This window comes from Diaporthe citri (assembly GCF_014595645.1).
Source record: "Diaporthe citri strain NFHF-8-4 chromosome Unknown scaffold_2, whole genome shotgun sequence".
Taxonomy (NCBI): Eukaryota; Fungi; Ascomycota; class Sordariomycetes; order Diaporthales; family Diaporthaceae; genus Diaporthe; species Diaporthe citri.
The window spans coordinates 4,141,640-4,169,094 of NW_025064847.1; the positions used below are offsets into that span (position 1 = coordinate 4,141,640).

Genomic DNA, 27,455 nt, shown 5'->3' on the forward strand with positions numbered 1-27,455 from the left:
CACCTAGACTACTAGGTGCTATCTCCAATCTAGAAACTGTCCGCTTGGCAGCTAGGTGCAGTGTGAGACATCGAGGCTGCTGCTGGCTGCTGAGAGCAGACAGACAACCGCGCAAAACAAGAGATGGCCGAGTCGAAGATCATGGAAGGATCTCCGTATGCACAGGAACAAGACGCGCCAGTCCATCTCTTCGACCTCAACTTGCATATAGCCCCAATCTGTGACGGACGAGAGCCGGGGCCGTCTCGCTGGGGTATCCTGAGTCCTGATTGCGACCCCCCGGGGGCCTGCGATCGAGGCAAACCAAACACAACGCAGCACAACGGAACAAAGGGCAACAAACATGTCAACGCCACAAAACCAACACAGACAGGCCTGACAGCCCGCCTGCTGGGTCGACTCGACTGGACCCGGCTAGCCTCGAGGCTCACGGCCCCCCAGTCAACGAAGGGCTCTCTCGGGCCGGCCTGTGTGAGATGACCCGTAGAAGCAAGTAGGAGCAGGAACAAGTCGTCATGCCACTGGCAGAGTGACAGGCCGGATACTCACCGTGCTCAGGCGGACTACAGCACATGTCCCGGTTGCTTGGTTGCATGCTCGCATGGACTGCTGCTGCTGATGAATGTGTCAAGGCGCACTTGTGGCTGTGGCATGTCCAGAAAACCAGGCTGGAAGCCTTCCGGAAGCCCTGGGCGCCGGTCCCAAATGGGCCATGTCTCGTTCTGGCATGCAGGCCAATTTGAAGTCGCATCTACCAGCTACGCAGCTGGCAGGCCTGTCGCATGATTGCCAAATGACCATTGGCTTCGAACCGACCGAGGGCTCGACTATCGTGCCGCGTCACGACGCCCATCACCCAGCACCCAGCACCCAGAAGCTACCTAGGTAGCATCCAGGTCCCCCCCCCGTCGGGGTTACCGTAAGTATGCTGTATATATGTGCACACAACAACGACGTACGACTGATACAACAAGCCTCAAGTAATAGCTCATGGCCGACGGCTCATATGGCACAGGACACACAGTCCATGTCTCGTCGACCTCTCAGCGGCACGTGGCTGTGGTGGGCGATCTGTACAGGGATGGCGTGTGCTGGCGGCTCTAATACGCCCGAGGGTTACACTCGGCTGGGTGACAAGTAGACACCGCACTGTAGGCAGTAGATGGATGGTGGGCGAAGACCGAGGGAAGCCTGGGCATGTTGTGACCCGGGCTGCGGATCTACAGGAGAAAGGGCAGGGCAGGGCATGGCAGGGACTGGAAGGACAGGACAGGACAGGACGGGTATGGCGTCGTCTGTGCCCCCTAGCCGTTCGAAACGGCCACTGAAACCGAGGCCTTGTAGGCTAGGACCACGAGCGGCAAGCCGGCAGATGTGTGTCCCATCTCGTGCGATGCCCTCACCAGTGATCTCATTCCCCACGGGCGCGAGCATGACGGGTCAGCCAGGTCGCCGATGTCGAGATCTGGGCTGAGTCGGTGCGCTCTGCCGCAATCAATCGCATGGACTAGCGGGATGACTTGCAGCGGGAATTGAATTCGACGACTACCTAGGTAAGTTTTCCCCCGTTCCCAGGCAGACGCCCCCGTGTTGCAACAACGCCCCCGTGTTGCAACAACGCCCGTCCCCTCCCTCGGTGCCTCTCGGGGCAGTTGAACGGAGGTGGCCATGTGTAGACGACCGTGTCTACCTAGTAGGATCCACAGAGCACGCGGTGCCCTTACTCGAGGAAGCAGCCCCCGCCCATTCACCAGCCTCCCACGTAGTTGCATGTTTATAGCCTCTGGCACTCAGGGGCAGGAATAAGCAAACCCATGCTACGAGAATCATGGTAGCATCACCAGGTCTGTGGGCACTGTGGCTCCCCACCTGCGGCAAGATCCGATGGGTGCCCGTGAAAGTTGGCCCGCAGCCGCACACCATTAGCACCCGATCTTATTTGCACCCTGACAAGATTTAGACCACCTCGCATCAAACCAGCCGCCTCAGCTTCATTTCTTTCTCTCACCGGTCGGGGGTTGTTTTTGGTCTTTTCTGGAGCTCGACAACGCCGACTCGTACACCCGCCTGAGCAACCAATCGGCCGTCTCGCCATGGATCCTGACACCATAGATGTGCTCCTCGAGCGCTACCTCGCCCTGCTGGACGAGTACACCACCCTGCGCGCGAGGCTGAGCCAGCTCCAGACCGGCATGTTCCAGCACCTGGCCCGAGCCAACTTCTCAGCCGAGAGGGGCATGCGCTACGGCCCAGACTTCTACGACGAGAGGATGCAGGCGCTGCGACAGGTCAGCATCAGCACCCAAGGGGGCCTGCCAGTCTTCACGGTGTCGCACAGCAGCCGGGCCCGGGGCGACGGCGACGGCGACGACTCGCGCCAGAATCCTGCGCCAGATCCTGCTCCCCCAGCTGAGGAGGAGGAGGCGGCGGCGGCTGAGAGCGAGGCGGGCCCGAAGAAGCAAAACGCGAGGGACCCCCTCCGATGGTTCGGCGTGCTCACGCCACTGTCTCTGCGGCAGACCCAGGCTTGCGCCGCCGAGGCGGTCGACCACGTCGTCCCGCGCCTGGCGTCCCTGAGTGCCGAGATGCAGGACCTCGAGATTCAGGTCCGCAGGGCGAGGAAGAAGCGGGCCAAGGAGAGGGCCGCCGCTGCGAGGCAGCAGCATGAGCATCAGCAGGCAGTCGCTGGCGAGGAACTGGCCGCCAAGTGAATGGGGGCCCGTGAGACCCTTTGCGCATGAACGCAGGCCTACAAAGTGATCGCCCCGTCCTCCATGGCCAAGTCGAACTGCCACCCGGAAATTAATGCGATATGATCGGACTCAATAGTCCAGATGCGGTCGCGGATTGGTTCACCACTCATCGGCGGACTCGGGTGTGACCAGGCCGCACCAGATCCTGCCCATTCTCACCCGCTTATTCTTGCAGCGTGGAAAGCCGCCATGCTCTCGACATTCAACACCAAGAGACACACAGACTTCAGGGCTTCGCCGGCCTCCGGGTCCGAATGCAGCTTCCCTCTGGCCCTCCATTCCAATGATGCACAAGCGATTCAGCTCGTGAGAATCTTGGCGTTGCAGATATCTATTTCGCTACCTCGGACTCCTTCCTGGTGCAGCGAAATGTGGCTGGCGTTCGGGTCTATGGGTGCTGCTGAAAAACCAGGGGCCATGAGGCTCGGAGGGTGTCACGAACCCAGGGCCGATGTAACTCGTGTCTGCGGAAGAGAGTTGGCGCGGAGAACACGATGATCGCCGCGCGATGCCCGTGCCAACGCGGCACCGCGGCACGTGTTTGCGAGACACAAATGTGCACCTCTGCTCGTGCACAGACAGCGACAGCAATTTGGGTTCATGGATCTGCACAATGGTTGCATCGCGGATACGATCATTTGTATGCGTGCGGATCGTGAGCTACCAAGAAGGAGACGGAGTAGCTGCCCGTCAAGTCTTGTCTGGTTGAAAGACGCCGTGTGGAATTACATGCTTCTGGTCTCAAGTTGCAACTGAATATCGAGAAGGGCGACAGCAAGGAAAATTGAGACATCATTCCTGCTCCAGTCCGACCTATACCACAAAATATCTCCCAGGCCAACCGGTTGCTACCCAGGTTGTAACTTAGGGCAACAGTGAAGCAAAATCCATATCCACGACGGCCTTTTGAGTTGGTAGCTACCTTCTTTTCAGACTCATTGTGTTCCCTCTGTTGAAACTGTCTCGCCCATGCGCGACTGCAAAAGGTTCCCTAAAATCTCACCTCGTCCTCACCTCGCGCTTACTGACAACCACCGCGTCCTTGATTACGGATTCGAGCTATGTTACACGTGTGAAGATTGAAAGGCACATGAGAACTTTCGCCGTGATTCCTCGCATGGAAGCAGAAGCGGCGCCTTTGAGCAAACGCGGGATATGAAGGCTCCTCGCTTGGAGGGTCTTGTGCCCTCAGGTCTCCGAGGCCCAATTCGGGAACTAAGCAAACGTGTCGATGTACCTGGTGAGGCCATCATACCAGCAGGCAGGGGATTGTGTATGGTATAACCAGAGTGCTCTGTCGAGGTCAACTTCGGCATCAATGGACTGTGGCACTGTGACCGGACTGACCGAGTCACCATCTACGACAAGCGGTTCACGAGTACGGACGAAGACAAGTGGGCGGCTCTCAAGGCTATGGAGCCCCGGAAGTCTATCGGCATAAAAGCCGTTCTGATGTCTTGTATTCTGGAGACCCTCTAGTCTAAATTGTCTATCAACTATATTACTACTCTAGAGGGGTATTCTTCTACGCTAGACATGCATCCGTCCCAGAAACAAACAAGTACCATAATTGCTCCCAATGGACACGCTCCTCTCTCTTAGTAGCCAGCGGGGTCCGGCTTCGGGGGCAAGAGGTTCCCCTTATCTGTGTTGGCACACTCCTTCCTCCAGTTCTTTGGTGTGATCTTGTCAACGATGCTCTTGAAGGCCTTCAGGGTGCAGAAGGTCTCGTCGCCCTCCAGGTGGTTCCCCGCGGCCTTGCAGCCGGGTATCGTAACGGGCTCGTCGTTGTACCGGACCCGCACGTAGTGGCCCTCGATTCGCTTGAGCTCGTCCTCGGTCATCTCCTGCAGTGGCTTGCGGCCGATGCCGTGAAGGGCACTACCGGCCAGCGAGCTTGGGTTGGCCCCAGCGGCGGCGGCAGGACCGGCGGCAGGCACCTCGTTGGCGCCGGAGGCCTTTGCGGCAGAGGCGGCGGTGGACTTGCGGAAAACCTCAAGTGCGACGTGGCTGGTGTATGGGGGCCAGCGATGAGTCTCGTAGGCGCCGAGGCTGGCGAGAGTGCCGGCTAGGGTGGTGTCGTGGCAGCCAGACATGCCAAATTTGATGACTGCGTTGCCCTGGCTGCCCGATTTGTTGGACGCCTCGACGTTGGCGACCATACGTGCGGTGATGTCGCCGAGCAGGGAGCCCATTCCCAGAGCACGGTACTCGCGGTTTTCCTTGAAACCGGCAAACCTAATTAATAGAAAAGTAGCTTAGCCATAGCGGTATCTACACAAGGGGCTGGTTGAACTTACCACTCCTCAACGTTGATCTTCTCCATGGTCTCAAGGGCCTTTGCGTCGTAGAATACATCGGGAAGCTTGGTCTCAGGGCCGTGAGCAAGAGTGGAGTTGACGGTGTCCATGATGCCCGAGAGTCGGGGTTTTGCGTCCACAGCCACACGGGTGCCTTCAGGCATGTACTTGCCGTAGACGCTGTTCAGATAGTCCATCTCCGGAGTAAAGTTCCAGCGCTCTGCCGTACGCTGGGCGTATGCCTTCATCAGGGTCCTGAAGCGCAGGCAACCCCCCTCGTTGGGCAGCAGTTGCTCGCTGGACAAGTTCCGGAGCAGGATGGTCGGCGGCGGGAAATCAGAAGTGCGTTTGTCCTCGGGGTACAAGCCGACGAAGGCTTGCTGCAGAGACTCCAGTGCACGTGGGACTGGGGTGGCACGTAGGTACATGAAATTTGTCGACTCAATGGTGTCCGGGAGGAAGCCCAGCTGTTGGACATACAGCCCACGTAGACGCTGGCCAAGGCTGTAAGTAGTCTCTCGCCCCTTGTCAGTAAGCATGCCTGCAGCAAGGTCAGTACAGTACACCATGGATAAAAGAAGGGGATTTGAAGGTCTTCTTACCCATCTCACAGATGTCATCCACATGACCAGTGGCACCTGTGGCCAGGATGGGGGCGTCAGTGCCCTCCCCGAAGGACTCGAGGCGTTTCTTCCATTCGAGGGACGAGTATACAACGCCATTCTTGTTTGCCTCGAGCACCACGTTTCTCAGGTGACTTGCAGACTTGCAATAGGGCCAGAATGGGTGAAGGCCGGCATTTTGAAAGCGAGCCGAGACCGGAGTGCGCTCTCCATGGCGGAGGAGGATCTGGGCCTGGACAAGCTCCAGGCCAGGAGGGTAGAGGGCTTTGAGCTCCTCTTCCGTGTACGGCTCTCGTGGCTGGAGGGTCGTCATGGTGGTGTGATGAAGATTGTAACAAAACTAAGTTCTGTCAGCCTGTGCAACACACTGCTGGGATCTTGTCTTTCTTGAAATCAGGCGAGGTGAGGCTAGGTCAAGTGAATGTGGAAGTGAGTCAAGGTGCGAATTAACAACAACGTCAGACAACGTTTGTGTAGACCAGGGTTTCATGATGAAAGATAGTGCAACCCGGGAACAGAAAAGTCAATGAGGTATGTTTATTTGTACTGGGGCTTAGCATCTCTGGTCAAATGCATCGTGAATTAGCCCGGGATCTCCGTCACAGGAGCCCACCGGGCTGTCATAGAAGTGAGACTTGGGGACGAGACGAACATGGCAGGCTGTAAAGACTGCCAGGTGGCTTGTGATGAATGCACTGCAGTGACTCGCTGCAGTGCACCAAGCACCATGCCCAGATGGCTAGCACATGCAGCCTTGACTGGCCCTGGCTGGGGTGTGGGCCCCAGAATCCCGCGTCCCCACAATTATTTCCAACACTGGACATCTTCGCTCATTGCACTACATACATACACACCTGAACTACACACCCATTTCGTGCCTCACAATCTCTGCACCAGGTTGGACTGCACAGGCCAGCATGCAGGGCAAGTCGACATAAACCTGGAGGGGCCGAGTTCAGACGTCTGAAGAAGTTGTGATTGCAATTCCTTCACTGGCCGCAGTGGGGGGGAGAAAATCGCGTCCGATGCGAAGATTCCGCGCCGTATGCTGCCCTTGCCGCAGGCGCCTCCTGGCCGAAGCCCTGTCTCGAGCTCAAGCTCCTCGGCTCCCACAATGGCAGCTCCAGGCCAGGGCACATATGAGCTCAGCCTCGACCGGCAGGCCAGATCCGGCTCCAGACCACACCGTTGATGATTATGTCCCTTCAATCGATGCTGCGGAACCCGGTGAGCGGCAGACATCGGGCAGGAAGGTGCCGGCCCAGAATGAAGGCCCTACCAAGCCTCGCTTCAGAGGCCTGAGTCGGTGGAAGTCTACCAGAAGGCCCGAGAGCGCCTCCAAGGGGAATAGCCTGGAGATATTCGAGCGCGTCGTCCGCCAACAGGTTGATCGGGAGGATACGCCCTCGGAATCGGCGCCGAAGTCACCCGCCGCCCTCGAGTATTACAACGACCTCGCACGGCTAAAGTCGATGCTGAGGGGGCAGAGCATCGAGTCTTGTCTCGAGTTCTTCTTGACCAAAGTGTGGAATAATGTGCCCTTCGAGGGCAGGAATCTGCTTCTGAAGCAGAGAGGAACCTATCTCATGACCAGAGTCATAGAAGCGAAGATGGAAAACTGGGATAACGAGAAGTTGCCATCCCTGGCCCAGGCGTCTCAGATTTTTTCCGAGCTCGACTCGCTGAGCTGCAAGAAATGGACTGACTCCGTCATGAGCCTCATCCAGAACATCGTGACCAGGAGCACTGCCAAAGCCGACTACCCGGACGCGGAGGCATATGCAAGGTCCATGGCCAGGAAGGATGTGCTGCTGCAGGATCTGATCGATACTTGGATCGTATTCCACCGCCACCGCCTGTCCCCCAATAGATATGGCGATGCACAGGAATGGTCTTTCCGGTTCCCGCAGCTTGACGAGATGCTTCTCCTCAGATATGCGCGGGGTGGCGAGGCGGTGAAAGCAATCAACATGATGTTTCCACAGATCTGGGGCAACGATTTCAAGAATATCCCAGCCGTGGCCATCGCTTCTTTTATGGTTCTAGCAGACCCGTCCCACTCCCACCTCGAGGCACAGGAGAAAGCAAAGCCCCTTCTCGACACATTGGGAAAGATACTCGCTGCTGTTCCGATCTGGAAAGCAGGCCTGCATAACATCTTCGCAGAACACCCAGATATTCTGGTCTATGTCTTGGACCGTTGGGACTCGCTCATTTCTCAGCTTCGTCAGACCGACAGGCCCAAGCACAGACTGGAGACTATTGTCAGCAAGCCAGAGGTCAACCCGGAGGCCAAACGACGCGGGGGCCCTAGCAGCAATGTTATCATGCATCAAGTGAACACGGCCCTTGGGATGGGCGACGCTGATGCCGTTGAGGCCGTGTGGGCACGTTTCTGGAATCACCAGGCCGTACTAGATGAAGATCGGAAGGCGGAGTTGCAAACTATGGACAAATTGTTCCACTACTTCATCCTGGCATTCACTGCACTGCATCGACCGCAGAGAGCTGTTGAGGTTTGGGAGTGCATGACACGCATCGGAGTCCAGCCAACTGTTAAGACCTGGACCTCGCTGATTGAAGGGTGCCGGAGGTCCAAGAATGCCGTCGGCATCGAGAATGTCTGGAAGAAGTTGCTGGCTTCTGGCCTCGAGGTGGACGAAGCGGCGTGGTCGGTTCGGGTCGTGGGGCTGATAGACTGCGGCGAGCCCGAGGCAGGGCTGCGGGCCCTCGACGAGATGTTGCACCAGTCCAAACTAACAATCGCCCCGATCAACGCAGCCGTTGCCGCACTGATCCGTTTGAACGCCATGTCCGCGGCCAGGAAGGTCCTTGACTGGGCGTCGCAAAACCACATTGAGCCAGACATCATGACCTTCAACACGCTGCTGCGGCCCCTGGTCGTTCAGGGACACGCCGCGCAGGTCGACGGCCTGCTCAAGATGATGAAGGAAAAGGGCGTCGAGCCGGACGCGGCAACGTTCACGGTGCTCCTTGAGGGCCTCATTGGCGACTCCAAGGACGCGGACGCGGCCGAGCAGGTCAAGAGCGTCAACGATCTCTTCAACCAGATGGAAGCCGCGGGCGTGGAGGCCAACATGCAGACATTCGCGCGCATGCTGTACCTACTCGTCAGCGAGCCCGGCGCCAACAGCTACGAGGCGGTGGAAGCCATCCGCAAACACATCCACAGCAAGGGCCTCACCATGTCGCCGTACATGCACACCATCCTGGTGGATCACTACTTTAATCTCGAACCCCCGAACCTGGCCGCCGTGGAGGACCTCATGAACAAAGACGGGCTGAAGTGGAAAATGTTTGTGGGGCGCGGCCTCGACAGGGTCTTTTGGGAGCGGGTCATCAAGGGGTACGCCACGACGGGGGACATAGACAAGGCATATGAGATCTTCGAGCAGGTGGATAACATAGGGTCGGTCCTCACGCTGGACACGCTCTCGACCCTGCTCCTGTCGCTGGTCAAGGCGGGCAAGAGGGAAGAGGCCAGGAGGACGGTAGACATCGTGAAGATGCACCGGCAGAACTCCCACGTGAACTCGATCGGCGAGAGGGAAGGGTTCGGGAGCAAACGTCAGAAGCAGAGGGGCAGGTACTGGAGGCATCGGTTCTGGGCCTACGCGGTCGAGTGTGGGCTGCTGACGCCTGCCGAGTGGAGGCAGCTTGCGCTGGGAGGGAATCTATCCATGCCGAATCCTGAGAATAGTATGTAAAGAGACAGACAGTCACTATAGATAGTAAGGGCCTGGGGGTGTTGCGGCCTGATGTAATTTTGCACGAACGTCGAGAATACCACACATCTGGTGTATCTTGTAGTATTTGAGGTATCAATCCTGACTCATCGACCTGTCCTTTTCCTTTCCTATCCGACAGCTCCCTAACGCCCATATCCTACGCCCTAAATGCGAAACTCCATGGCAGCGTCGCACATCAAGCTACTAGCCATAGGCATATTCCCAGCCTTGCTTAAACTGCTTGATCACGCCTCTCTCTCTGCTTATAGCCGTTCACAGTGCCAGCCTTGCAACGTGATAAACCACTCCCCGGACCACTGGAGTCTCACGACCGGTGATCACGCTTCTTTACTCGTCCATCTTGTCATCCCCGCCTATACTACCAGAGCCTGCCAGGGCATTCACGACACCCTCCAGAGCCGCGACCTCGCCGCCGGCGAACCTCCTCCCCTCGCCCTGCCACTCTCCATCGCGCACCTCCCCGTCGCTGCCCAGCTCCAGGCCCCTGACGTGCTCGAGGTGTTTCCGCGCCGCGCCCTCGACGTACTCGACCCGCTCCTTCCGCCACGTCCGCCTCGCGCCGCCCTCGTCAACGCCGCCGCCCTGCAGGCTCGGCAGGATGCTCGACAGCGACCCGGACAGGGCGCGCAGCGCCTGGAGCTGCGACAGGGAGAAGGCCGTCGTGGTGGTGAGCGGGGTCTTGGCGTCGGCGAGGGTGAGGTCGCCCCTGTCGTGCAGGAACGCGAGCGGGGGCTTCGGCCTCGCTTCTCCCCCTCCCTGGGGTTCGTCCTTGACGGCCCCGGCGCCGACCCTGCCGACCAGCGACCGCAGCTCGCCGAGGAGCGCGTCGTTGCGCGCCTTCTCGGCGTGCAGCATGGTGTTGAGCTTCTGCGACGCCTGCAGCCTCCTGCGCAGGCGGTTGACGGACTCGACCGTCGGCCGGTCCGGCGTGTCCACGTCCATGCTGTCGTCGGCGCCGCCACTGGTGTTATTGCTCGGTGTTTTCGCGGGCAGGTTGTCAAAGTTCAGCCCCTCGTAGTGCCCCAGCCGCAGCCAGTCCCTATCGTCCGGCTTGACACAGAGGATGTTGCGCATCACGTACAGCTCGAACTTGTCGAAGTTGCGGTCGATGGACGCGCACAGCAGCGTCTCGAGCTGGTGCGTGCCGCTGGAGATCTCATCGTGCGCTCGCTTCTCAATCGCCTCGGGGGATAGGTCCAGTTGTGCATCTTCTGGCGGTGGCTGCTGTTTGCCCTTCCTCTTTGTTTTTGTATTTGCGGGTGGGTTCTGCGGCTTGCCGAAGCCGAGGTACTGTGGTGGTGCGTTGAGGAGTCCCTGCTCGACGCTGGCGAGGGCGCGCTCGGCGATGACGTTGATGCTGTTGATGATCTCGTCGAGGAGCGACTGCAGAATGCTGGTTAGTCTTTCTCGTCTGGCTTACAGTGAGTGCATGACTGCCACTTATGGGTGACTTACGACTGGAGGGTATCCAAAATGCTCTGTTAGCAGCTCGGTGTCTGTGTTGGCGGCCGTCATGTTGGATCGTGACACATGTGAAGGGGAGACGCGAGTGGGCTTGCACCTCTCTGGGCGACGCGTCGACCGCGTGGGGTGAAAGGCTCAAAATCAAGCAAGTGATGTTTGGGTGGCTCTGACTCGGCAGCTTTCCCGGGGCAACAGGGTACTTCCAGGGGTCCTGTCCCGCCGTCAGTTACGTCAGGTTCCCGGTTTGTACGAGCTCTTGACAGCGAATGATCCCCGATCGCGCAACTTTTTGAGCAAGGCCCTTTCGTACTCTGCTTTTGCCTAGACGAGGAAGTGTGCAACAGTACTGACCACCTGGTGCTCAGAATGAACAAATTTAAGGAAATTGCAAAGGACGGCTGGCATCCGGACAAAGTATGCCCTGTCCCCATCTTCAGACCAGATACCTATTTAGGGGGCCCGATGCTGACAGACCGCGGCAGAACGAGACCACATTCAGGGGTCAAGTTGTAGGTGGCACAGCAGCCCGACGCGCAGACAGGCAGACTCGAGCCCATTACTGATTTCAGATGCAGGGAGCCGTCTTTGGCCGGAAGTCCAACACTCAGAGCAACGCAGACCGAGACGTCACGCCCATCTCACATCTCAGAGACCCGGCCTCCTTCGCCCCGCCTCCAAAGAGAACCGGCTCCGTACTTCCACCCCCGGGAGTTGCCTCATCAACTGCCAGGCCAGGCTCTTCGTCACCGGCCCAGCAGTATGGCTATGCAGACCAAGAACAGGGAGTAGAGGAAGCGCCCGCACCACCCAGGCCCTACCGCGTCGACACAAGCGGGCTGTCTACAGCTCACCTTCCTCCGCCACCCGCACGGAGAGACGGCGCTGATGGCAGGGACACAGCCGTTAGTCCTCCTCCGCCACCATACTCGGCAACCGCAAAGCCACCTCCGCCGAGCCTGCCCCCACGCCTCCCTCCTCGGAACAACAATGCATCTCCGGGGCCCTCCCCCGGCGCCTCACCTGCGCTACCAGCCCCGGCCGCGCCCAGCCGGCAGACTGGCTTTCTGAACCAAGGCGCTGTCGACCGCCTGGGCGCCCATGGCGTTTCGGTACCAGGACTCGGCATCAGCAGCGGGAACAGACAGGTCCTACCACCGCCACCACCCTCCCGGTCAGGCGCGAGTAGCCCGGCCCCGCCACCGGCTGCGGCAGCGGGACCGGGGTCGGTGAATGAGCTACAGTCGCGGTTCTCGAAATTCGGCGGCTTTGGTAGCAAATCAACACCATCCCCACCCCCGGCCCAGGGAGCACCGACCCAGGGGACGACATGGGCACAAAAACAAGCCGCCCTGAAGACAATGTCCGACTTCAAGAAGGACCCGAGGTCCGTGTCTTTCTCCGACGCCAAGTCGGCTGCGTCGACCGCGAACAACTTCAGGGAGAGGCACGGCGAACAGGTCGCCTCCGGGGTCAACAAGGCGAACAGCCTGGATCAGAAGTACGGGGTCTCGGGCAAGGTAGGCGGGTACCTGGGCAACGCGAGTGGTGGTAGTGGCAGCGGGGGCGAGGCCGGCAGGACGCCCTCGCCCGCGCAGTCGCACCTCAGCACCATCAGCAACGCAGCGGGGCTGCTGGGCAAGAAGAAACCGCCGCCACCTCCGCCTCCTAAGAAGAAGCCGGAGCTGGGCGGCAATCCTGTCGACAATGGGGATGAAGACGCGCCCCCTCCGGTGCCAATGTCGACACGGCCGTTTTAGGACGAACCCTGACGTTGCGGTGTGCTGTACTACGGTCCTCTCTTACACAGATTCTATCACGCTAGTCTCTTACTCTGGGTAGACATCAAATCATGCATGGCACGGGCGTTCTGGGTAACATAGAATATGGCATCAATATCAAATTTACAACGGGCTCCAAGCGTGCGCGTAAAGAGTTGACCTGCATACTATTGCAGTAGAAATACTTGGTTATAACATCACACGCTACAAGACGCCGGCTTAAAGTATAAGCTCATATATGGGTTGTAATATTCTGTCCGCTCGCCTCGCAGAACGTCTCATGGCAGAGCCTACATCCGGGAAATCTATGGGATGCCTTCTCGTTGTTATTGGACAGTTCATGTCACTAGGGATATTCACACTGCTTTCGAGCCGGATATTATTCTGAAGATTGTGGTGACATCTTCGCGTCGTTCATGGTATCATTTTTTGTTTGTGTATGCCGAGATCCAATCTAGGCAACGCTTGATCGCCTATGCCTCAGGGCGAGGTAGACTAGTGGACCAGAAATCGAAGGGAAGGGGATGTGGTTGAAGTCTGTATGTCTAGACCTTCATCTCCTTCAGGCCGTGCTTCCAGAAGATGAAATAGGGGGTGACACCGTCCTCGCTGGCAACCACATGATCAGCAAGCTTGAACCCCACCTGGTCTGGAACATTGGGACTCACCGGTAGTTAAGGAGGGCGATCATGCCGTCGGGGTTCATGGACTCGCCGGTGTAGAACTCGTAGTCCTTGAAGTTGGGCAGCAGCTTCTCCTTGACGTACTTCTGGGCCCCGGTCTGGAAGGCCTTGACCTCGTCCTCGCCCTTGCCGGCCTCCTGGAGAGCAGCAACGACAGCCTTCATGTAGCCTATGAAATCCGCGTGTCAGAATCTTGCTCGTCTCTTCCAGGGGGGATCCAATCACAGGGGATATAACTATTGTTTCGTACCCTTAAGGTAAGCCAGGTAACCCTTCTTGTCGAACTGGGTGGACTGGAGACGGAAAGAAGCAATGATGTTGTTGACCTTGACGATCTGGTCGTCGGTACCCTCCTCAGCCTCTTCGGCGGAGGCGTTGGCACCAGTGTCTGGAGAGTGAATTCATCAGCTGAACGCCCCTTCGTTCGGCACTTGGGACGCCCTGTGTGAAGCTTACCAACGGTGACACCGCCCTCCTCGATCATGGCGCAGTCAGCCTCGTAGACGATCCCGTCGACCTCCTTGAGGTCGTACGAGTCCGAGATCATCTCGTCGTCGGTGATAACATCCTTGAAGATAAGCATCTTGGCGGTATTTGAAGATGGACACCGGTAGAGGGGGAGAGGTCGCAGGTGATTGTCGTGAAGGGGGAGGCGAAAGAAAATTTGGACAACTAATCGAAGGGTTCTAGAATGGTGGTTTGTGAAGCTGGGCGCGGGGAAAATGTCAATCGAAAATCAAAAGGTGGGGCTTGAGGGGTGGACTGGGCCAGCAGCCATCGCAGATTGGGACTAGCTGGATGAGCTGTCAGGGTTCGGGTCGGAACTGTCATTCTGGCAGGGGGCAGGGGGAAAGGGGGCCTTGATTGGAGCGAGCCCCTTTTACCCACCCGACCGACTGCCAGAGCACCTGGGCAGTTAACAAGGCTGACTGGGTGCCCGGGGAATACTCTCGGTGCATGGAGCCGGTGCTATGGGTCCATGACCAAGATTCAAAGCACTGACTAGCCGCTAGGAAATAAGGCGAGCATCTTGGGATCTCGGTCGAGCATCATGGACAGCCTTGGAAGTCGGTATGGGGTTTTACAAGGCCCAGGTTGGGTCTCTACTCAGGCGCACTAACAGAGACACTGGACCGATGGGGCTGCTCCGTGTTAATGCGTAGAGGCGGCATGTCCGCGACTGTCACAAGCCTGGGACTTGGGCAGGAAATTCGCGCCCTGCGAAAATGGCATTCCCAGCCCGTCCAGGCGCGTCGCATAGGCTGCACTGGACGCATTGGGCTTGGCCCGTCATGAGAGCAGATGGCGACCAAGGAACTCCCATGCATTTGATGCAGGCCGTCTGCCATGGCGGACAACGCATCAGAGATGATGGCATTGTCATTGTCTGGATACAAAAGGCTCTGGGTGGGCTACTTGAGCAAGTTGACAGGAGAGCAAGCCTGATATGCCATTCGTCTCCCAATGTTCTCGACATTGTGGCTTCATCAACATTGCTCGTGCATGCTGTCGGATTGACGGCCCCTAAAAAGTGGTTCGACCAGTGGTGGCAAACAACAGGCGACCCGGAAGAAACGGACAGACTCGACTAGCAAGCGAAATTGGTGAAAAGGGCCCACGCCGCCGGGTTCCAATTGCTCGCGACCGGCCGATCCCATCAAACGTCTGACAAACCTCTGTCGACAAAAAGGAGCTCCCAAAAGGGCTTATTCAACGTTTGCCACAGGTTATAGTCCCGTCAGCCGGCCGTCTTCTCTTCAGCTCTTGTGGCCTCAATTTGTTGCATCGTCAACTCCTCTTCAGCTTCTTCGTCCGGTGTTCCTGTTCCTGTTCCTGGTGCTGCAACACTGCACGCATAGCCAGCTCTCGCCACCCGAGCCCAACGCGACCGGCCGACTTATCGATAAAAAAGGGCCGCCCAAGCTCGTCCTGCACGTCCTGCACGCCCTGAATCATTCACCAGCCCGGCGTTCCGCTTTCGTGATGGTCGCCACTCCGACCACCGTCACGATGTCGACCGCCGGAGTCAGCAACGGCACCATGTTGTCGGATCTGCCTCCCTTGCCCGCGTACACGACCGCCCCGATACCTGACCTGCTGCCCTTCATTTCCGACTTCTGGCTGTCGGTCATCGGCCCACACATTGCTTACTGGGTCGTGTCCTGCGTCTTCCACATCATCGACGTCTACGACCTCTTCCCCCAGTACCGCCTGCACACCCCCGAGGAGATCGCCCAGCGGAACCTCGCCTCCAGATGGCAGGTTGCACGGGATGTCATCATCGAGCAGATCATCCAGATGGCCACCGCCGCCTTCCTGTCGCTTACGGAGCCTGAGCAGGTGACGGGCATGGAGAACTACGATGTTGCCGTCTGGGCCACCAGGATCCGCCTCGCGCAGAGGGCTCTGCCATCTGTGCTGGGCTTGATTGGACTCAATGCCGCGGTCATCTCCAAGAACATGTCGGCCTCGCACCCACTGCTCGCCGGTGCCCTGGCCGGTGGCAAGTATCCATTCTTGACCAGCTTCGACGCGACTGCGGATGTGTCGGTACCGGCCTTTGCGACCTGGGAGCTGGTGCTGGCCAAGGCGATATATTGGTTGATCATCCCTGCCTTCCAATTCTGGGTTGCCGTGGCTTTCTTGGACTCGTGGCAGTACTTTTGGCACCGCGCAATGCATGTCAACAAGTGGATGTACAGTAAGTTCACCCGCAGGCCGTAATACCTGGCTTTTGCAAACCTCATCTGCCGTTGCTCCAATGCTAACGTAACCGTCCACAGCCAACTGGCACGCCCGCCACCACCGTCTCTATGTCCCCTACGCTTACGGCGCACTATACAACCACCCTGTTGAGGGCTTCGTGCTCGACACCGCAGGCGCGGGCCTTGCCTACAAAGTTTCGATGATGTCTCCACGAATGTCCATCTTCTTCTATATCGGCAGCACAATGAAGACCGTCGATGACCACTGCGGATATGCCCTGCCCTGGGACCCTCTGCAGAATATCACGAGCAACAACGCCACCTACCACGATATCCACCACCAGAGCTGGGGTATCAAGACCAACTTCAGCCAGCCCTTCTTCACCGCCTGGGACCGGTGGCTTGGTACTATGTGGCAGGGCGACACAAGCTTGAAGTACGAGAGGACGAGGGAAAACGCCCGTCTGAAGGGCGAGAAGAAGTCAGCCGCAGCCACTCAGTAAGGCATCAGCCAGCTTCTTCTAGGACCAGCTCCAGAGCATCCCGGAGTTCGAATTCTTTGGAGTTTCCATTCTCCGCCACTCGTTGGACTGTGCTACTTTCAAAAAAAAGATTCTTTTTTATTTTGCCCTTTTGATGCTTGGATTGATCAGACGAGGCGCATGTTGAACTCGAGGGATGAATACCGGGCATTGGCAGGCGGCGTTCTGATTTTTATCACTACCTATTCACTTTGAGGCGGGCTTCGAAGGGCCCGGTCGCTCGACCGGACTGCGGGCCTGGTGACCTATATGGTTATATTCGAAACTGTACAAAATTGTTTGTCTCGGGCGTTTCTGCTTTTCCCCCTTCAAAGCGAGCACTGGCTCGGTTGGACACGGCGAAGGTTGGGCAGATAGATTTGTGCTACTGAGTAATCATAATACAGAGAGGGAGGGAGCCTAGGCTTCGCATTTCAGACCAGTACACCGTCATCATCACTCATGCTGTGCTCGTCAGTGAAACGACCGATCTGACTGCCTGGTGATGCCATGTCGCGTCGTGGGAACCGGTGCCGTGGAGGACCGTCTCGTTTGTCCGGAGACACAGGCAGGGTGCCCAAGGGCTCATGTGCTGGGGCACGACAGGACGTACGATGGCCGTCTTTCTCATTGACGTCGCCAACAGACAATGGCTCACGGGCTGAGCGAAGATGGACTGTTCCTGGTGGGACAGTCTGGGCTTCTGTGTCATACAACGGGAGAGCTGCGCGCGCTGCTGGAGGGCTTGCCGGCCTCGAGGGCCACGGTCTCGCTTGAGCTTCGGACTCGGAGCTCACGGGCCACGAACAAGCAGAAAGGCTCGTGGCACAACCTCACCGTACCCTTCCCTTGGCCCGGTCAAGAAATGCGCAAAGGTAAAATGCGATCACAATCCTTTCCGCGTCCTCCCCGAGGGCGTGAAGGTAAGAGAAATCCCCATAGGTCACTTTCCCATTCCTCTCGCCGATTCCGGAGAAGTAGAGCGCGCGCGGGCCATAGTTTGGCGAGCTCTGCACGGGCTTGGTTGGGTGTTGCTTCAGTTCAAAGTCCCAACAGCAACAGCAACAACAGTGTTGATCTCAAACCCGCCAGAGTACGCAGGGATGAACGGTACACGCACTCGGGCCGAGATCTACAATTCTCACCATTGCACCACGCGTGAGGGTGTGGAGGTAGCTTTGCGCCTCGAGCTGAATGAACGAACACTGGGCTCTTGACCGGCACAGGGGAGCGCGGCAGTCCGGATCCGAGCCCTCGTAAAAGTTCAGCCCCGAGCTAACGCCTGCTTGGTCCCGGCTGTTCATCGGGCGCCTAGCGGATTGAGTTCACATTGGTGCCTGGCTGAGCAACCACCACCAGCCGTCGGGCTTTCTGATCCCATCAGTACACAGGCATGAATGTTTCATATGTGTTCCTCTGAGCGTGAAACCCCCCTTTCGTCGCATTCGCTCCTTCTCGCCTCAAAGTAAAGGCGAGGCTGCAGCCTCCACCCAAGCTGCAAGATTTGGGGCGGGGGGAGGCTTGTTTACCCGCGCGGTGGTCTAGAGCCCCCAACACCACAGTACTCCATACCGGTGAGGATGTTGGGAACTGATGGAAGAAAGTATCGACGCAAGAGCCGGGTGGGGCCAGGAGGCACGGGAGCCGATTAAGCTCGCATGCCAGACACTCGACAAAGGCAACGTGAAAAAAAGGTTATATTCGAAAAGAAAAAAGGTCATCCTCACACTACCAACCTAGTCAGCAGTCCGCAGGACATCAAACAAACCTGGCCCCCGGGTGGGGCCGCCTGCGCTCCGGACCCCGGGACGGAGTGGCGCGAAGGTGGGAGATCCTTCCTCTCGGGCTGGATTTTGATGACAAAACAACGTCCAAGAGGTCCAGATGTTCTTGGGACATCAAAGAGTCTGAGACAAGACGCCTATGCCTGGCTGTCATGACAACAGCGGCTGACCAACAAGCAATTGGTGTCTGATGTCGTCGCATCAGGGCCTTGGAGATTACCCGAAGGACCACGGGCCTTGATGATTATGTGATAGTCTAGTCTGTCTGACCAGCGCCCGCCCGACATGCGCACCTTAATATCGATGAAACAGGCAGAAGCAGGCGCGCGAGGTGAGGTAAATAAGAGAAGCTGCTTATCATTCTAGAAACGGTTGCCATGTCTCGCGACGCCATGACGGCAGGCCTGGAGACAAATGCGGTGCCACCGGACATTTTATTGATTACGGGCGCACAGACTTCGTCTCCAGTGCGTCCTTTTGGCAAGCCACGCTGCAGATACGTTGTTATTGCTGTCCGATGCGATGTATATCTTGCATAGGCCGAGACGAGACACTGTTGTTTGCAGTCTGTGTCTCGGAAGACGCCCCGGCTGGCTGGCTCGGTGAGTGACCGAACGCCCGATCCATCGGGGCATGCTTTGGGGGAAAAGCCGCATTGATTGATTGGAGGCGAGGCTTGCAGTTGACAGACGGACACAGACATTTTGCCCCATCCTCATGTTCGTTCGTGCACACCCTCCTCGTGGGTATATTTCCGAGTCAGCGGGCGCGAGTGCGGAGCGAAGGGAGCAAACAAGCGAAGGGGCATGTTTATTTGACTTTTGGGTCGGGCCTGCGTCGCGCGCGCCCGCCCGCACGATGAAGCAAAGCAAAGCTTCCTGGGTGTCATCGCTTCGATGACAGCGCTGATGATGGCTGGCTGCAGCCATGCAGCCATGCAGCTCGGCACGCAATCACACGCGGCACACACGCACATTAGCTCAACCTCTGTGCCCTCGATCGCCTGGACAGTCAGCACAAAGTCAAGCCGTCGACTACCAACCATGTCTATAGGCTTTCATCTTGTTGAGACGATCGCCGAGGGCTCTTGGGGGACCGGCCGGCCAGCCATGTCAGCTGCATGACATGCCCGCCTCGATTCGAGTCTGACGTGGGATCAGACGGGGTCCCGATTCATGCGTGGAGGTGCTCCATAGCTCCATAGCGGTGGGATCTTCAGGCTGTGTTTCGTTTCGAGGCAGCTTCTGTCCTCCAGAGTGGTGGCGATCCCGAGAGGCTGGTGCTTTGCTCTCCTGACAGCGGCAGTTTGATGGGCGGGTTCAGGAGGGGGGACGGCATGACAGCATGAGCGCGACGAGGCTGAAAACATGCATACTGGGTGCTTGTGATCTACCTAGGTGGCTGGGTAGTTGATTGGTGACTCGCCTCGACGACTCGCGATCCCTTGCTCGAGCGTCTGCCACGCGTCGTCTCCTCTGTTGTTGATTGTCATGTACGGATGCAGGCAGTATGGATCGACCCTTCAGGTGGTGTTTGATGTGAGGTGGTGGCCTAGGGCTGCATGGGACTTAATTAGCTGGCGAACTCCCCAGGCCGTCAGCTCGAACGAGGGCGCACCCAGTCACCCGGGAAAAGGAGCGGGCACGCACTCTCGGGAAGAAGCTTGGTTGGCCTGGCTGGGAGGCACTGGTTCGTCTCGGGACCCACCCGCCCCAAGATGGCGAGCCTGACACAAATAGATCCCTGCACGATCTGCAGCTCAAATTGAGGAGCGTCCACTGTCGGAGCCAAAAGCATCTCTTGTCTTGCAGGCAGCGCTAACCACGCCTTGCCTAGAGTGCAGCAGACATTTTGCTGCAACTGTGGCAGCATTACCACCCTAGGGCGCGATAGTCATCTCCCTTCAGCTGTCACCGTGTTCCTGGCGTACCGCAGAACTAGCCTTGACTTGCCGTCGCGTCCTGCAGCTAGGTCACGTCACGTCTTCTCTCGCGCGGCCACATGCCAGCAAATGAGGAGGGGCTCCAGTGCGGTCACGATGTTGCCAGCAATCTTCTGCTGTGCTACATACTGCGCCCACGGAGGTGGATGCTTGGCTGCCAGCGCTTTGCTGTACTGCCCACCTGCGTCCCCATAGATAATCGGCCTGACGGGGCAATGACGATTTTCCAGGCTTCTCGTCCATGTCCACTGCCATGTTCTTGTTCTCGTCCCCATACAAGTCCTGACTCCCAACCTGGACCTGAACATTCACGGCTATTACCGCGCCTTTGTGCCCGCCCGTCTCAGGAGTGTACGGCGTCTCCCTCTCATTATCAGCAAACGTTGTCCCTCGTTTGACAAGATCTCGTACGGCCGTGCCACATCAGCAGCAACGAGAAGGAGGAGGTCTCAGCGCGGACAGTTGCCCCAGTTGCCTTTTCTCCGAGAAGCCAACTTCCAGAACACTCAGACGGCCTGTGTCTCTGTGAAGCACAGCCGAAAGTCAAGCCATTATTTTATACTTTGGCCCGTCAGCGCCACCGGGGACCACCACCAGCACCATCGTCCAGTTGGCGCTCAATTCTGCCGGCGCCTCCTGCTTGGAACTTGGAACGACCGGACCCTGGTTTTGGATCTGGCTCCACCTCAACTTCCCCCTTCCGAGCAACCGAATCGACTCGCTAAAAATTTGCGAAGGCCTTGGAAGGACTAGAAAAAGACGACCCAATCCCAGCCTGCCCTGCTCCATACTGCCCCCCGCGCGTCCTTGCGCCCGACCCAGCAACCGTCCTCCGCTCAGCTAGACATCGACAGGCAACAGGGCGCTTCTTGGTACGCGAGGTCCGAGCACATTCGATGTGCCCCCGGTTCTTCAGTTGGTTCACAATCTCACAACTCACCCAGCCATCCTTGTCTGCCCTCTATTTCAGCCTTTCTAGCTGAGGAGAGCTGCTGGCCAGTCAAAAGACGACCATCCACCTGGGTCAGTCCCCATTCTGATCTAAAAGACCAGGGCACTGCGCCTCGTGCTCATCATTGCGGGTTTCTCGTCTCCGTACCTGAATCCTACTTCTGGATACATAGCCTGCATGCTCTGGACGCTCTGGCTGCTCTGCTTATTCCGGTCCCTGGATCCGCACTCGCATCTGCACCCCAACTCTGTCTGCCACGAGGAACCCAAGGTGTCATCCAATCCAACCCCAAGCAGCCCTCCGGCCAGGCGCACACTGCGACTGCCACTGCTACCGTACCTCACTGCCAGAATCCTTCCAGCGCTACCTTGTCTGTTTCAGATAATTCACTTTGCTTGGTGGCTTCCTGCGGCCTCGATCCCGCGGCCACGAAACATTTAATCTACGATTGTTTCTCTAAGCGCCGCCACTGCGATTTGCCTGGGCCCTCCTCCGCATCCGGGAACCAGGCGCTTGCAGACACCGCGGCCCTTTACACGCCATTGGCCAATCCGCCTTGCTCCCCTCGGCACATCGATCACCAACACACCAAGTCGCCCTCCTTTGCACCTCGTCACGTCTATTTTCGATCGAGTATACGGCAGGGCTATCACCACTTCCAGCAACTGTAGGCGCCGGGCGCTTGTCTCATCATCTCAGCCTCAGGGGGTGAAAGCACACCCAGTAGCGTCTTATAGAAGACTGCAGCCATTTCTCCCGACCGACGGCAGTCCCCTTTTAATTCTGGCCCGGCAACACGAGGAGTTGATCTCCGACTCGCATCATCATCATGGACACTACAACGACATTGTTCACGTTCATGCTGTGAGTATTTCTAACCTTTTTTTTTTTTTGGCTTCCGAAGAGCCGATGATTTTCATATGCCATATTTTCATATGCTTTTTTCCCTTGTCTTGCTGCAATTTCATAAAGTTCTGCTTTTGCCTTCCCCACCCGGCAATCCGCGCCTCCCTCGCTTGCCTCGCTCTGCGCTGCTTCCATTTCCCAACTACCGCGACAGCGGTCTTGCCTTGCTTTTGACCGACATGTTTCGGTTTCGGCGGCGAGGAGTGACGTGAGTATTTGGCATTCTATCAATCTATCGTCATCACCAACCCAGCACCGCTGCCCGTATTCGTACTGTGCTTTTTGGCAAGGAATGGCTCAGGATTTGATCCCTGCCAACAACTCTGGTCGGGTATCAGCACAGCCGTGCGGGTACCTGAAGGTTTTGTCGGTCAGCCTTAGTACCCTTCGGGCAAATATGCTTTCTGGGGGATCTCGTTAAGTTTTCCTTGCGAGCCACATGGCGTGCCTGTTTCCCTCCGGCGGCCGCCTTATCGGGCGTCACCAGACGCCGGGAAATTGGCACCTGAACCGGCCAAGCCGGAGAGGCTGAAGCCTATTGCCCAGCTGGCTCCACGCTGTCAGCAAAGGGAAACCTGGGGATTCACCGAACTCGATTATAAATAAAACAATGCTGTTCCCCCGGATGTTGGCTAACTGGCAACCACACCAACAGTGAAACACACCCTTCAGTACAATCAGTCTCACTGGTTGGTTCTTGGGACAACTTCGAAAGAACCTACACAATGGAACGCGACAGCCGACGTGACCGGAGGCAATGGCGAGGATGCTATGTTTTCAGGGACGTCATTTATGACGGCGAGCGGCCAGGATCATCTCGAAGGAATGGTGGCCTGAAGATGGGCCAGCCGTACTATTATTACGTGAGTTGGTGGCTGGTTGTTGGCAGCTGTTGGCAACTCTACCCTGGAGCCCTTTCGTCCACTAACACCGAACAGTATGAGCTGGACGGCTCCGTCGAGACTCACGATCCTTCGCTCCCCACCACCACCACGTGCCCATATTTACCTGGCCAGACTGTAAATATGATGTGGGTGCCCACAGAGAAGTCGGACAGGAAACGAAGCGCATCTCTCAGCTCAGTACGACGCGAGGACTTCAAGACAATGTCGCCCCAAGACAAGTACAGCGCTCCTCGGCCGGCTCCTTCCGCACCCGAGCTGCTCAACCCAGCCTACCGGCCCGCTACGTCCCAAGTGCCCGTCCGGACCCTCAAGCACAAGCGGTCCGACCGATCCATCTCACCCACTCCAAGCTGGTGGTCGCCACGGAAACTATTCACCCGCAAGAACAGCGTGTCATCGCAGGCCAGCAGCGATAGACACTCTGACGATGCATCGGTGGCAGGCTCATCCTCTGGTGATGAGCACAGGCGTAGTGGTCTCTCTTCCTCGTCGGAAGGTAGCCGGACCCGACCCATGTCCCCAGACTCGCTGCGAAGGTTCCTCTCCGATGATACGTCAGTGGTGACACCACCGGCCGACGACGCAGAGCGTCTCTTCCTGTCCATCCCTGACGATATCGCCGAGGAGGACGATGACAACTTCGCAACCTCCGCCGCCTCGGAGACCAGCCCGAAGACCATCCTGTCGCCGCCCCCACCGGTCTCTCGCAACTACTCAGCAACCACTCTTCGCCGGCTTCCCGAGAACGAGTCGGTCGTCACCCTTACCGCACCAAAGCCCGCAACAGCTGTCTCACGGCCGCAGCCGTTCCACTTCGACGATGAACAAGAGACACCTACTTCACGCTTCTCCTTCTCGTCCGATGAGGGCTCCATCTACGGAGATGACGAGACAGACGCCACGTCTCCCGAAACCGACGCCGAGGCCGAGATTCCATCTTTCTACCACTCCGAGGCCGAGGAGGACGAGACTGACTCGGACATCCTCTCACCCCCAGCCGCCTTCCAGTCGTCAAAGACAGGCCTCGCCATGGGCCGCGAGTCGCTCGAGCAGTCGCTCGCGGACGCGTTTCAGGGGTACCGCCTGCCGCGGACATCGATGGACGGCAGCAACAAGGTCCCCGTCGCCGTCGTCCCCAGCCCGCCGCTGCTGGCCGCCCCGGCTGGCTCGGTGGTCGACGACTTCATGAGCGAGATGACCAACTTGCAGAGCAAGTGGATCTAGACTTGCACCTTCCTACCTATCTACACACCTACATACATGCAAACCTACTTACATACTACCGCACCGCCACTGTACCCATCACCCCTTCCTCATGTACCTGATCACCATTTCCATTTGTCACACAACATGCATTGCCACGGAGTTGGATAAAAAGCAAGCGAGCGATCAATTGGGGACAATCTAGACTGTCTCACCCAACGTGTCAAAACAGGAGACACAATTTCAGGGGTTCTGTTTTTTGACTTTTTTCTCTACATATTTTGCTCCGCACCAAATCAAAAATACCCTGGGCTTAATCCTACTCCTTTGTTACATTTAGCGGGGCTGGAGGGGGCGAAGGCATGGACGTCGGCTGGGATGGGTGATGACACAACCAACGACTGGGATTCACTAGGTGAACTCACCAGATGATGGCGCCTGCACGGGGAACAGGCGGGAGATAGAAGATCTGAACAATCCAAGACATTGACAGAGCCAGACTTGTCCTTACCGTGCTTCCAATCGTGACATTCCAGTACATGTGGCTAGAGCAAAGTAGTATTTTCAGCGGTCAATTTATTACAGCGTCTGCATGCAAGAGCAGACTGTGATCGCTACAAAGCGGCTGACAGTGTTGTCAGACGGCACATCAACAAAGGCATTGTGATGTGCGACGCAGAGTGAGCTGTCACTTCCTTGTCCCCAGCCCTATGCACCCACGCTACATCAAGACCAGCCGATCCGTGCATGTCTACTCCAGCCACGTGGGTTTCTCGTGCCTACTCGACAGAGCCGATCGTCAGCTTGGTTATCTGTCGCCCCACCCCCACGACCACAGCTCTCTGAAATGGGTGAGTTTGCCATGGGGCCAACCGTCCCGCAACTCGGGGTCCCGTCAGCTCCGCGCGACATCGGGGGCGGCCTTGCTCGGTGAGTAACAGGCCCGCGCTCCGTCGATAAACCCGCCCTCACTGACGCCCGGCCTCATGACCGAGTCCGAGGGGCGCGATATCTACACCTAGGGGATTTAAAGTTTTTTTTGGGCTCAAAGATCGCCCGTTATGAGCCCCCTCCCCGCTGCCACGCTTTGTGTTTGCGGCACTGCGAAGTTGTCAGCCGGCGAGTCATTGTTGGGTTCGGTTTTTAAGGTTTCTCGCGTGCCAGCCCACGTGGCTGGTCAGTGTGGTCTAGATTGAGGGTTAATCTCCCAGGAACTATCCCCGTACTCTTGTACACGGAAAAATTTGGTCCCATTGGCTTGAAGTGAACGCAACGTCGGAACACAAATTCGCTCTCACATCTGCTTGTCCTTTGTGTTCTAATTTGCTAGAATATTAGATGGCAAATCAACGTTGTACCAGTATATCCTAGCAGATCACGATCAACGTAACGTACAAATATAGATTGTGCTCAAGAGTCTAATGATGCGAGATCAAGACAGCACCACAATCCAAGCCTTTGCACTAACTTTGTCTTCTGTCTTCCCTGGTGAGTATATTATGAGAGCAAGATGACGCTATAGCGGCAGCCTTACTCCTGGCCTCGCTACTGCCACCGTGGTGGCGCAATGCGCACGGCGACAGTGAGTAATTATGAGGGATACCCCCCCTCCCAAGGCCTCATTTGCAAGCCGAAGTAGGGCGTACACCCTATCGCGGAGATCGGTAGCTTCAGATGCCGAGGCAGATGTGAGGAGCGAGTCCAGACTTCCTTTCCCTCCAATCGTCTAGGGAGCGGCGGTCGGCTGTTTTCCACAGGTGTATGTATCATTGATAAGCTCCCATGGAAGCACCACAATTAGATCACAATAGTTCACAAATATCTTTTGCCTCATCACTCCCACCTGAACTGATTACACTCACTTGTCCAGTTGCAAGCATCAGCCCTGCGTGAGCCTTTGTCATGACCCAGGCAAACAATAGGCAGTAGCAGAGCCCCAGCGTCTCCTGAGCCACTTCCTCATAGCCGGCCAGTTCAAACACAGTCTGGGCTAGCATTGAGAGGAGCAGTATGTATATAGCACTACAGTAAGATTAGGGGGAGAACCGTTTAAGCCTTTCCGAATGGCAACAGGGTCCTTAAAGGTAGGTGAGTACTTAAGGTATATGACTTCGGGCTATTCGGTGGATCAGTCCATTTATACCGGTTTGACTTCCAGGCTGGTCAAGCGGCGTCGGACGTTCAGGCATCGCGTCGGAGGGTAGTGGCCTGTTGGCTTCGTCCTCAGTTGAGGCTTGGCGTTCCGCCGCGGTCATGAAAATGGCGAAACCTAAACAAAGTCGTGTACGCTGATGATGGTCTCAGTACTGACCAGGCAAATTGAGAAAGAACAAAGTAGAAGAACAGTTAGAGACCCAGGTTGGCAACTGCGTTGGCACCCTGCAACAGTTTTCATTTATTCAAGCACCAGTCACAGCAGCTGGGCAAAGCTTGTTGGGCCTAGGGATGCTGCGACAGGTCACACAACGGTGAGAAGACTATCACAAGGGGGAAGATTAGCCTAACGGCCGAGCTGGTGATACGGTCGGGTGCGGTTGAGGCCGTTTGCGTGGCACACGATGACTAAGTCAGGGTCTGCACATTCGGCCCACCCCCTAATTCGGCCCACCAAAACGATCCTCCTTGCCATACCACCCCTTTAATTAAAGTTACTTTGAATTATCATTACTACCTATAATAATGCATTTTTCTATATTTATGGTATCTTTAAAAGTATTTATTTTTGCTAAGTTATTCTTAATTACGCTGGCATTAATTTATACCCTATATATATGCTTAATTTTAATAAATATAGAGTTTAGGCTTATTTTAATTTTTCTTTTCTTTTAAGGTATTGCAATTATCAATTTATCTTTAAGAACTTAATTTTTTTATAAAAGCATTATTAATTGCTAATCTTTCTTATTATATTCTTTTTAAACCTTTTTAAAAAGTAATTATTAAGTTATAATTAAGTATTTTTATAGGTTATAATTAATAAAAGCAATTTATATTTTTTAAAATGCTTTAAAGGTTAAAAAAACCCTTTTTTATAGCTTAATAAGTATTAAAGTAATTAATTTAAGTTTTTTAATTCTTATAATATTATTAAAAATAAGTATAAATATTATTTTATTAAAGTTTTTAAGTATAATTATACTTATTAATAGTTTAGCTATATTAATTA

The 27,455-nt window shown here is 56.5% G+C and overlaps 8 protein-coding genes across 8 annotated transcripts; 5 read left to right on the forward strand and 3 right to left on the reverse strand.

Moving 5' to 3' along the window:
• Positions 1 to 2,093: 2,093 nt before the first annotated feature.
• Positions 2,094 to 2,711, forward strand: INS49_006694 (uncharacterized protein; the record flags this gene model as incomplete). Its single annotated transcript, XM_043167464.1, has 1 exon — positions 2,094 to 2,711. The coding sequence occupies one exon, from the start codon at positions 2,094 to 2,096 to the stop codon at positions 2,709 to 2,711; it is 618 nt and encodes a 205-aa protein (XP_043028608.1).
• A 1,640-nt stretch (positions 2,712 to 4,351) lies between these two features.
• On the reverse strand, positions 4,352 to 5,989 carry INS49_006695 (uncharacterized protein; the record flags this gene model as incomplete). Its single annotated transcript, XM_043167465.1, has 3 exons — positions 4,352 to 4,991; positions 5,054 to 5,594; positions 5,656 to 5,989. The coding sequence occupies 3 exons, from the start codon at positions 5,987 to 5,989 to the stop codon at positions 4,352 to 4,354; spliced, it is 1,515 nt and encodes a 504-aa protein (XP_043028609.1).
• Positions 5,990 to 6,815: 826 nt separating this feature from the next.
• Positions 6,816 to 9,404, forward strand: INS49_006696 (uncharacterized protein; the record flags this gene model as incomplete). Its single annotated transcript, XM_043167466.1, has 1 exon — positions 6,816 to 9,404. One exon carries the CDS (start codon positions 6,816 to 6,818, stop codon positions 9,402 to 9,404), a length of 2,589 nt encoding a protein of 862 aa, XP_043028610.1.
• A 369-nt stretch (positions 9,405 to 9,773) lies between these two features.
• INS49_006697 (uncharacterized protein) lies at positions 9,774 to 10,961 on the reverse strand (the record flags this gene model as incomplete). The annotated part of the gene is made up of 2 exons (XM_043167467.1): positions 9,774 to 10,829; positions 10,902 to 10,961. The coding sequence occupies 2 exons, from the start codon at positions 10,959 to 10,961 to the stop codon at positions 9,774 to 9,776; spliced, it is 1,116 nt and encodes a 371-aa protein (XP_043028611.1).
• A 315-nt stretch (positions 10,962 to 11,276) lies between these two features.
• Positions 11,277 to 12,667, forward strand: INS49_006698 (uncharacterized protein; the record flags this gene model as incomplete). The annotated part of the gene is made up of 3 exons (XM_043167468.1): positions 11,277 to 11,324; positions 11,393 to 11,419; positions 11,486 to 12,667. 3 exons carry the CDS (start codon positions 11,277 to 11,279, stop codon positions 12,665 to 12,667), a joined length of 1,257 nt encoding a protein of 418 aa, XP_043028612.1.
• A 566-nt stretch (positions 12,668 to 13,233) lies between these two features.
• Positions 13,234 to 13,954, reverse strand: INS49_006699 (uncharacterized protein; the record flags this gene model as incomplete). The annotated part of the gene is made up of 4 exons (XM_043167469.1): positions 13,234 to 13,297; positions 13,357 to 13,540; positions 13,622 to 13,759; positions 13,828 to 13,954. 4 exons carry the CDS (start codon positions 13,952 to 13,954, stop codon positions 13,234 to 13,236), a joined length of 513 nt encoding a protein of 170 aa, XP_043028613.1.
• Positions 13,955 to 15,381: 1,427 nt separating this feature from the next.
• On the forward strand, positions 15,382 to 16,579 carry INS49_006700 (uncharacterized protein; the record flags this gene model as incomplete). The annotated part of the gene is made up of 2 exons (XM_043167470.1): positions 15,382 to 16,072; positions 16,155 to 16,579. The coding sequence occupies 2 exons, from the start codon at positions 15,382 to 15,384 to the stop codon at positions 16,577 to 16,579; spliced, it is 1,116 nt and encodes a 371-aa protein (XP_043028614.1).
• Positions 16,580 to 22,104: 5,525 nt separating this feature from the next.
• INS49_006701 (uncharacterized protein) lies at positions 22,105 to 24,310 on the forward strand (the record flags this gene model as incomplete). The annotated part of the gene is made up of 3 exons (XM_043167471.1): positions 22,105 to 22,139; positions 22,963 to 23,044; positions 23,120 to 24,310. The coding sequence occupies 3 exons, from the start codon at positions 22,105 to 22,107 to the stop codon at positions 24,308 to 24,310; spliced, it is 1,308 nt and encodes a 435-aa protein (XP_043028615.1).
• Positions 24,311 to 27,455: the final 3,145 nt, after the last annotated feature.